This window comes from Juglans microcarpa x Juglans regia, chromosome 7D (genome assembly GCF_004785595.1).
Source record: "Juglans microcarpa x Juglans regia isolate MS1-56 chromosome 7D, Jm3101_v1.0, whole genome shotgun sequence".
Classification (NCBI taxonomy): Eukaryota; Viridiplantae; Streptophyta; class Magnoliopsida; order Fagales; family Juglandaceae; genus Juglans; species Juglans microcarpa x Juglans regia.
The window spans coordinates 25404671-25415202 of NC_054606.1; the positions used below are offsets into that span (position 1 = coordinate 25404671).

Sequence of the window (10532 nt, forward strand, 5' to 3'; positions counted from 1 at the left end):
TTTTAATAATTGTATTGATCACTGTGGTTTATTGGACCTCCAAGTTGTGGGTCGCCGCCTTTCAAGGTGTAATGGCCATGAGGGGCATACTCGAAGCTGGGCACGCCTTGATAGAGTGTTGATTAATATCGATTTTGCAAACAGGTTTCCTCAAGCTTTCTTTGAATATCTTAAACGGAAGATTTCGGATCACTGTCCAATGCTCATTCAATTTCAAAAACAAGTGGTAGGCTACGGCCCTCGCCCTTTTCGATTTCAAAATAAGTGGGTTTCGCATGTAGATTTTAAGAGATGTGTTGAAGAAGTTTGGAAGTATCCTACTACTTCTGTGGGTCTGATTCGGTTGGCAGAAAAATTGAAGAAAACGAAGCTTGCGTTACGAGCTTGGAATAATCAGGTCTTTGGGCATGTTGGGCAAAATATCAAAGAATTAGAATAAAGATTGGAGGTTCTAGAGAGTCGGTTACAAGGTGGTTAAGATCAGGAAGTAGAATGTGATTTCTTGGTCACAAAACTTGAGCTAGATACATGGGAACAACGTGAAGAACTCAGGCTTTCGCAATTGGCAAAGAAGAAATGGCTTTCTAAAGGCGATCATAATGCAAAATTTTTCCATGCAGTTGTTAACCAACGGAGGAAAACTAAAGTATCTCTAATATGCGGCTAGCGAATGGAGATATTTTGAATTCGCCGGAACAGGTTCATCAAGGTGTTTTAAATTATTTTCAAGATTATCTTACTAATCCTTCTATTGTTGAAAAGGTGGATCTTGCATCTCTAATACAATGCTCTATTTCTGCGGAAAATAATTTGGCTCTTGCTATAGCCTCGTCTAAGACCGAGATTTTGGCTGCATTGAAATCCATCCCAAAAGAAAGCTCATCTGGACCTGATGGTTTTGGCTCGGGTTTCTATCTAAGCTGTTGGGATTTGATCAAAGAGGATGTCATTGAGGTAGCCAAGGATTTCTTTTCGGGTTCTACTTTACCGAGATTTTATACGGCATCGTATCTGGTGTTGATTCTGAAGGTGGAGGATCCCAAGAGTTTTGACAAGTTCCTGCCTATCAGCCTTTGTTCTGTCGCTTACAAAATTTTTTCAAAGGTTCTTGTACAAAGGATGACCTCTTTGTTATCTCAGTTAATTTCTCATGAACAAGGGCTTTTATTCATGGCTGCAGCATTTTTGAAAATATCACTCTGGCACAGGAAATGGTTCATTCTCTGAATAAGAAAACAAAATGCGGCAACATTATAGTGAAGATTGATATGGCCAAAGCCTATGATCACGTAGACTGGCAATTTTTGCTAAATGTGATGACTTCATTTGGTTTTTCTTCTCAGGTTTGTAATCTTGTAAAGGAATGTGTTCAGTCCCATTGGTTCTCTATTATGATGAATGGGACATTCAAGGGTTTCTTCCAACCTCTCGGGATCTTAGACAAGGTGATCCACTGTCTCCATATTTATTTATTATTATGGAGGAGGTGCTATCAAGATTACTTTGTAAGAATTTTGAAAAGGGTTATATTGGATGTTTTTCACATCCAGTGGGTGCGCCTCTAGTCTCACATTTACTTTATGCTGATGATCTTCTAGTTTTTGTGAATGGTGGCAAACGCTCGGTTCTAAAGCTTATGAAAACATTGGAAGTTTATGAAAAGTGGTCAGGGCAGTTAATCAACAAGGAAAAATCGGCCTTCTTTTTCTCAAATTCCATTACTTTGGCACGGCGTCGTAATCTCATGAGATCAACGGGTTTCGTGGAAGGCAAGTTCCCGGTCACCTACTTGGGTGTCCCTCTGGTGTCAGGACGTCTTACATCTAGAGACTTGAAACCCCTCATTGAGAAGATTCGGAGAAAAATAGCTGGATGGAAATTAAATTTACTTTCGCAAGGAGGTAGGCTTACACTCATGAAACATGTTTTAGCATGTATAACAACTCACCTGTTAGCAGTCTTAAATGTGCCTTTGAAGGTTTTCAAAAAACTCAACTTTTTACTTTCTACATTTTTTTTGGGAGAATTGAATGGGAGACCAAGGATGAAATGGTGTTCTTGGGATAGGATATGCAAGCCATACAAGGAAGGAGGATTTGGCATGAGAAATTTCGATGAAGTTCAGCGGTCCCTACAAATGAAGATCGCTTGGAGATTGTTAATTGTTGATAACCTTTGGACCAAGTTCTTCCGTGTAAAATATGTGAAACATGGCCACATTTTCATGGCTAAGACTAGAAGGAATGCTTCCCGATTCTGGAAGTCTATTATGAATGTGTTTCCTGAGGTGACAAAGAATGTTATAGTAAAGGTGAGAGAGGGCAGGTCTTCCTTTTGGTTTGATCGGTGGCTGGCAAGTGGGCCTTTATGTGCCAGTAGGGATTTTGGGCATTCTGAGATTAGAATTAAAGATGTATGGGTTGATGGTTCCTGGGATGAGAATTATTTGTTAAAGCTGGTTGGATTAGAGAAAACAGAGGAGATCATGAACGGTATTGTGGCTGGTAAGGTGGGCAGTGATATTACCATTTGGAAATCAGAAGTTAAGGGAGAGTTTACGTCGGCATCAGCTTGGGATCTTATCCGTGTAAAAGGAACTAAATATCTGGGCATGGATTGGATTTAGCATCACCCCCTCCCGAAGAAGATTTTTGTGTGCATGTGGAAAGCTAGATTTAATGGGCTGGCGTTGGATTCTCGGGTGCAATCACTAGGAATACCGTTGGCATCTCGGTGTAACTATTGTTTTAAAGGTCACACAAAAAGTTTAAATCATGTGCTCTGTAATGGGAGTATTGCTATGGCAGTATGGAAGTGGGCAGCCATAATGCTGGGTATTAATCACGTTTCTGGTATGCCTTGGCGGGCGACGGTAATGCAGTGGTTTAATGTTTCGAAGAAGTCGTCTCACAGAGGGATTTTTATAGGCATCATACCGTCTGTTATCACTTGGAGGCTTTGGATGCAGTGTTGTAAGGCCAGAATGGAAAGTTCATTTGAATCGTCGTCAGGTGTTTGTTTGGCAGTGAAAGTTTGGATTCGGAAGATTTCTTCTCTGATGGTGAAACATTGGCCTATCTCGGCCAGGGATGAAGCTATTCTTCGCGCTCTTGAAGTTCCTTACGTTAATCATGCAAGGCCTATTCCGAAATTGGTTTATTGGAGGAAACTGACTGAAGGGTGGATTAAATTGAATGTAGATGGGTGTTGTCGTGGCAACCCGGGCAGCTGTGGTGGAGGAGGAGTCGTTCGAGATGAAAGAGGTATTTTCAAAGGAGCTTTCTCTTCTTCTTTTGGTCATGGTACGAATAATGAAGCTGAATTGAGAGCTTTAATAGCTAGGCTATCTTTATGTAAAGAGTTGGGTTTTAATCAAATTATTATTGAGAGCGACTCCAGTTTAATTGTCTCTTGGTTGAATACTCGCAAGTGTACGGCTTGGTATTTATAGGACTATTGGGATTAACTTTTGATGTTATTAAGAGACATGCATTTCTCCATTGGTCATCAATTTCATGAGGGGAATAATGCCGCAGATTTCCTCGCTAGACGGGGCGAGGAAGGTTATAATAACATCTTTTATAATTTTATTTCGTTGCCACGTAAGTTGAAAGGCATGCTTCGGTTGGATAAGGCGGGCTTGCCCCATGTTAGATTTTAAGTGGGTTTTTTTTGGGCGTTTTATTTAGGCTTCTTTAGTTTGATTATGGTAACGTTTTTTATTTTCATTTATTTTTTAGATTTGGGATGTTTTCTTTGGATATATGTAAATCCCAAATGTCATGCATGTTACCACGATTTTCCTCTACCATAAGTGAGGGCTTTTAATAAAATTGGGAGGGGATCACTCATGGACAGACGATCTTCGTCTCTTCTTTAAACAAAAAAAAAAAAAAAAAAAAAGGTAACTTGTACCCTTTTACCCCAAAAGGATAACCAAGGAAGATGCAATGTCTACCTCGAGGGTCAAATTTTTGCCTGTGTTGAGATATTGTAGAGGAAAAACAGAGACATCCAAAAATTCTCATGTGAGAATATGTGGGGGATTTGTTAAAGAGAAGCTCAAAAGGTGTTTTATTAGAAAGCAAGGGGCTGGGAACTCGATTAATGATGTAAGCTGTAGTGAGGATGCAGTCATTCCAGTATAAATTTGGAAGATTAGATTGAAATTTGAGAGCTCTAGCTATGTTCAAAAGATGTTGATGCTTCCTTTCTACAATCCTATTTTGTTGTGGGGTTTCCACACAAGTTCTACGGTGAATGATTCCCTTTTTATTGAAGAATTCTGTCATTTGAAACTCAATGTTATTGTCACTTCTACGGGTTTGCACTTTGGTGTGAAATTGAGTTTCAACCAGGTTACAAAAAGCTTCAATGCATGATCTGGTATTAGATTTGGCCTTTAGTAAATAGATCCAAGTACTCCTAGAGTAATCATCTATAATGGTCAAAAAGTATTTTGTTCCATCATATGTTGTTACTGAGTTGGATCCCCAAATATCACAGTGAATGAGTTGAAAATTTGTGTTGCTTTTATGTGAGCCAACTGGAAATGGCAATTTATGGTGCTTTGCAAGTGGACATACGAGACATGGATTGGTATGGGTAATAGTGGAAACGTGATTCTGAATAAGAGGATCTTTGATTACATTGAGTCTAGAAATAGGTGTATGGCCCATCTACAATGCCAGAGATTAGAAATTAGATCAACATCTTTGAAAGTAGCTGAAACAGAAATATTTTTATGTAATGAAGTAGAGAAATGATCTAAAAGGGCTGTTGGGGACACTTGTGCAGCAAGCAAATGGTAAAGTCCATTCTTCATCTCACCCATACCAATCATGGTCCATGACAAAAGGTCCTGTATGAAACAAAATTGTGAAAGAAAAATAAAATAGCAAAAGAGTGAGTTGATTAATTGTTTGGTAGAAAGCAAATTAAAATGGAAAGAGGGAACACATAAAACATTATTTGATGTTAATGTTGTGCTGATATGAACATTACCAATATGAGTGATAGGTGCAGTGTGATTATTTGGGAGTTCAACAACAAAAGAGACTTGAGATGTGATAGAGGAAAAAAAGGAGGTGCTGCATACCATGTGGCCTGTAGCACTAGTGTCAATGATCCAAGGCAAGTGTGTGTTAGTGTGATGTGTGGAAATGGAGGAGGTGAAGCAAGAAGTGATACCATTCATGGTGGAGGAAGGAGTACAATCTGCCTGGAAATTATTGATTGAGTGACTAGCAATGGAAACCTCTTTTGTATGCAATAGGGATAACAGTTGCTGATATTGGTCCTTAGTGAAAGTGAAGTTGTCATCTGGTGAATCGTTGGATTCAAGTGAAGTCATATTGGCAGAAGAGATGCCATGCTGCTTAGCCTTGCCATGTAGTTTATGCCCAGGTGGATAGCCATGTAATTTATAGCATTTGTCTACTATGTGACCTATCATATGACGGTGAGTACAAATGGGGGCTTGGGCATTCCCTGCCTTGAAGCATGTATCTAGAACATGCCCTTGAATTTTACAATGGCTGCAAAAAAGTCTGTCACGTTTTGGTTGCTGGGATGATTTGAAATTGGTTTATATGAAGAATATGGTTGTTTGACAGCAAGAGCCATCGAGTCAAGTGAAGGAAGGCCAAACAACATGAGGTGTGCATTTCTTACTGATGGATCAGGGAGAAAATTTTATTTATGGGAGGTAAGGGATCTAAAAGCATGATTTGGTCACGGGTGACAAGGAATGAATCATTCAAACCCATGAGGAATTGAATGACACAATCCCTTTGGTATCTATCAAGTAGGACATCAAGTTTTCCACAGGTGCAATCAGGCATAGGATCATATATGACAAGTTCATCCCACAGTGTTTTAAGTTTGCCAAAATAAACACTAACAAAATCATTATCTTATTGCAAACCTGATACAACCCTTTTGAGCTGAAAAATTATGTGACCATTTTGTTGGGTGAACCTATCTTTGAGTTCATTCCAGATTTGTGCAGCATTATCCACCAAGGCAATACTAGATTTAAGAGAAGGGTTGATTGAGTTGTGAAGCCAAGACACAACCAAGTCATTGCATCGTTCCCATGCATCATAAAGGGGGTCAGTGGTCCTTTTTGGTTTTAGCAAGGTTCCATTGATGAAACCAAGCTTGTTCTTGGCACGAAGAGCTCGGGACATAGCTCTTGACCAGATTGTATAATTCTCAGTGGTGAGAAGGTCAAGTACCAAGAGTAGTGAGGGGTTGTCTCCATGGTCGAGTCTGTAGGGATTGGTAATGTTGATGAAATCCCAAGAAAAAGATTTGTTTTGATCAAGAGCCATTCGAAAAATATCCTTACTCTCAGTGGCTCTGTGATACCATGTAAGCATAGCAAAAGATAAAGAGAGCAGAGAAAAATGGATGAAAGGATGCTACTGCATTCGATTGATTCAGAGAAAACTTTATAGAGTGTTGCTGCTTTATACTAAAAATAGACCAACAAACCTAACAAACTAAAGAATCTTTACAACATTGTACCAGCATTGTACAACTAGGAATAACAGCTTCTAAAATTACAAAATAATACATTACAACTCAGTTGGAAGAAGGACCATCTAGTAATTTAACTACAATTTATAACAAGAAGCAAGTCCATTTGATGAAGGGCGTGGCTGCATATCAGAGTCATCCATGTTGCCATGAGCAGCTGCATCCACATCTGAAGGCTTGAGTGTGCTGATGCCATGCTGCTCTAATACCAAGTACTCACGCCATACAACCTCCACTCTTAGTCATCTAAAGATGAGAGCTCATTTCCCTACATTTCAAGATTATTGTCAGCGTTAACTAGCATAAAAGAGAGTATTAGAGATGGACTCTTACCTAGCATATAAGAGAGTATTAAAGATCGACTCTTTCCAGAAAACTTAACGTCACCGATCATCATTAAGGAGGAAGTTGTATGGTTAAGGAAAGAAGTGACATATAATTAGCTGATCATCGTTTTGTTCCATCCATATGCAAAGATTTTTGAAATCCCGAGTAACAAAATTAAGAAAGAGAGTAATGAATCACAGTCGAAGCCTTATATATGTATGGAAGCACTAATGTTAAGGGTTGGTGGCTTTGGTCCAAATAGGAGCTTTGGCAGCAGAGGGGGTTTCATCGCTAGGTGATTCTCCCATATGGAGCGTAAGATTGTAGTTCTTTCAAGGCTGAAAATTATCTGCTTAAGAATTTTAGATAAGGATTGCTATCAGAAGTTACGCTATCAGAACAAACTGCTATCAGAGCATAGTATCTACTGTAATAGAGAGAAAAAAGATTCAATCCTTCACGTGTGTCAATGTTAAGGAGTCTGGCATTGGTTGGGTAAGTGCTTGGTTCTGGCCCCTGGGTATTATATATTTGTTTAGCCGCTCCATTGTACTTGAAGCTTTTATGTAGGATACTCTTAACAGTATATATATATATATATATATATATATATATATGTATATATATATATGTATATGTCACATATGGCTAATTGACCATCGCTTTGTTCCAGAAAAAAGATGATAATACTGCAAATAATGGCCCTCACAATCATCTCATTTGGAAATTATTTTCAGGTTGCTCCAGATCTAGTAAGGATATTTCTTGTACGAAATAAATACTCCAGAAATAACATGAAGAAACAAGTAATATCAGAAGCCAAAAAAAACTTACAGGAAATAATGCATCATCCATCACACTCTTGATCGAATCTTCTTCAACGGCAAAATTCATATATTTGACCGTCTCCGAAGAGTATGCTAATGTTCCTTTAACAACAGCAGAACCGCCGGAGCTTCTCATACAATCGAAGCCGTCTGCCTCCCCCCATTCTTCAGCTTTGTCGATTCCTGGTTCATTTGAGCGGCCAATCACAGCATCATATAGTTTTTTACTGATCGCAGGTTGAGGTGAGGAAGAACCCATTGAACTAGATAGCTCTGGGAGGTGGATGATTGGAATGGGAGGAGCTTGAACCCCTTCCGTGAGCCAATCATTGTAGTAAACCGCAAACTGGTTAGTACCAGAATCAAGAATCTCATTATACACTTCTTCAAGAAACTTCAGTTTCCTTGGCCTGCTTGGTGTATCTGCTAGAGAAGCAGCTTGCTGGTTGTACCATGCCTTCAAATGTGAGAGATGCGGAGAAAATAGATAGTCCCATAGTTCAGGGAACAAAATTGTTCGTGCCTGAAAAGGTACAATGCAAAATACTTGCAAAAGATGCTTTGCTGAAGTCCTCTGTTTTTCCTGTAGTTTATATACCACGCTGAGGTAGAGATGAGCACAAGCTGACAACTTTAAATTAGGAATTCCAGATGTGAACCCATCCTTCAAACCATTCGAATATAACCCTGTAATTACACTCAGCTTCAAAGAAGCCTTTTTCAATTCGTTAACCTTTGAGGAGTTCTCAGCAGCTATTTCTACTGCTTCAATGGCTTGTTCAAGGGTGGCCATGACCTTGCTCTCAGTACTATGCCCTTCTTCAAGTCCAGTAAGGGAAGAAGAGCAGTTGTGATGCAGTGTAGTACGAAATTCCTCATCGTTTAGAAAGCGTTTAATATATCCATTTAGGATGGAGACTATGGCTTGGATAGCAACTTTGTCAAGAGCAGGCTCTGAAATTACTTGTTCAACTTTGTCACGTTTTTTACTCTGGTTATCTTCGAAGCTGCTTTTGCTATTCCATGAATGTCTCTTAGACGTTTCATCCGAGTTTATGGGCTTTTTCATGCTCTTCCTAGTTGTGGCATTTAAACTCAAACGTCCAAGCATCTGTTCTGCCAAGTTTTTCCCATTCAACTTATCCAATCTTGTATCCCTCCCTGACCTCTCTTTGTATGCTTCCTTTTCCCCAGCTCCATTTGAATACTTACCATTCTCTCTCTCTGAGCTATAAAATTTATTTGAATATCTATTCCTAAATCTCTCATCATCTTGCCTATGATCCTCCTCTATTTCATTTTGTAGGTTTTTGGATAAGTTGGGACGAAAACTTCCACCTTCCTTAAGATAGCTAAAACGCCTCTCTCTACTTTCTTTCTTCAAGCCTTCGTATTTTTTCTCTGTTCCAAAAACATTATCCCTTGATCTCCTACCCCTATTGTCATTTGGTGGTAATTCACTTCTCAAACTGTGTCGAGCTACATCGGACCTTGCCCTCTCCGTCTTATATCTATGACGTCCCAGTACAGAATCATTCTTGTGTTGATCTCGGAAAATGTAAGAAGACATTCTTGCAGCATCTGCTTTAAAGGATGATCTAGCCGATGATCTTACTTTAAACCCTTCCTCCACAAGAAGCTCCTCCAAAGATAACGCCATTTCTGCTGTCTGCTGAAAAAAGGTTTAGACACACATGGATTGACATGAACAATAAATCATTAGTAAGTCAGGAAGACCGTATGTACAAGTGATTACGACATTGCCTCCTGAAGATTATTATAGAGGAAATTTTCTTTCCGAGAGTTTCTTCTTGTTCTCTGACTGTAAGGAAGGAGAATATTGGGAATTACCCACCTTTATGAGTTCCATATCAGAAATGAAAGCAGAATATCCTCATGACTCATGAGAAGCTTATAATTTAGAAATCTCAACTTTTGAACACTAGAAGTATGTCTCTTAAACTTATTTTTTCCTAGAGAATTGTTATTACATTCACAAAGATCCCATAAAAATAAACTCATAAACTGATATAATTTCGTATGATACGTTAAATATACTTTACAATAAAACTTTATAATCTAACGTACCACGTCAACTTATATCAAATTTTAAGTTTTACAGGTTCAAAACATCTCTTTTTCTTATCCAAATATACAGCATACAAACACCATTATGCTAAAAAAGTATCAGTTGGTGTACCTTGCTGCTCCTTTATGCAAAGCACCAGAGACCACGAAACTTCAAGCAAAGACCAATTCTTCAGAAGCCCCATACATCATTCCGGATATATTTCGCCTATTCAATGAAGTTTGCTCTTCTTAATATCATCAGCCCAAACCGGATTTTCACAGCTTTAAATTTGCGTGAAAGAAAATGCATCGGTCTTCGATCGACGAGGTAATTTCTTAGAGCAGATAGATACTAGGAATGTGAAGGAATCGCGGGATACAAAAAGAAGGGAATGTTGGAGATGCGGTGAGGAAACGACAGGAGGAGAAGAATATAATGAAAGTACTTGAAAGAAATGAAGGGAAAAAACTCAAATGGAGCAGAAAACGAGTGATAGAGATGGGGAAGTTTGTGAAGTGGCAAATGGCAATGCAAGTAATGCTAGATTGGTGGAGACAAATGAAAGTTGACAACAAATGCACCCTGGGTTTGCAAAATGGAAGTTTCCTGTCAGTTTTATGACCGTTTCATTGGGCCGGAGGGGTCTCCAATAGTTTATTTTTGTGTCTGTTCCTTTGCATGCATGCCAAGCCAAAACAAAACGCTCTTTTGGTGGCCGTTCCAGAAGTCATGGACCGATTCCAACTGCCGCCCTTGCTGTTGTG

General features: G+C 39.1%; 1 protein-coding gene across 1 annotated transcript; it reads left to right on the plus strand.

Moving 5' to 3' along the window:
* Window positions 1–657: 657 nt before the first annotated feature.
* On the plus strand, window positions 658–2626 carry LOC121238253. The gene is made up of 4 exons (XM_041135080.1): window positions 658–1104; window positions 1209–1289; window positions 1344–1455; window positions 1551–2626. Exons 1-4 carry the CDS (start codon window positions 658–660, stop codon window positions 2624–2626), a joined length of 1716 nt encoding a protein of 571 aa, XP_040991014.1.
* Window positions 2627–10532: the final 7906 nt, after the last annotated feature.

Excerpts from the sequence above, each read along its gene's own strand:
- LOC121238253 (XM_041135080.1), top strand. The coding sequence starts at position 658 with ATGCGGCTAGCGAATGGAGATATTTTGAATTCGCCGGAACAGGTTCAT. Across the intron at positions 1,105-1,208 it reads CTTACAAAATTTTTTCAAAG|GAAATGGTTCATTCTCTGAA; the intron begins GTTCTTGTACAA and ends ACTCTGGCACAG. Across the intron at positions 1,456-1,550 it reads CTTAGACAAGGTGATCCACT|TGGGTGCGCCTCTAGTCTCA; the intron begins GTCTCCATATTT and ends TTTCACATCCAG.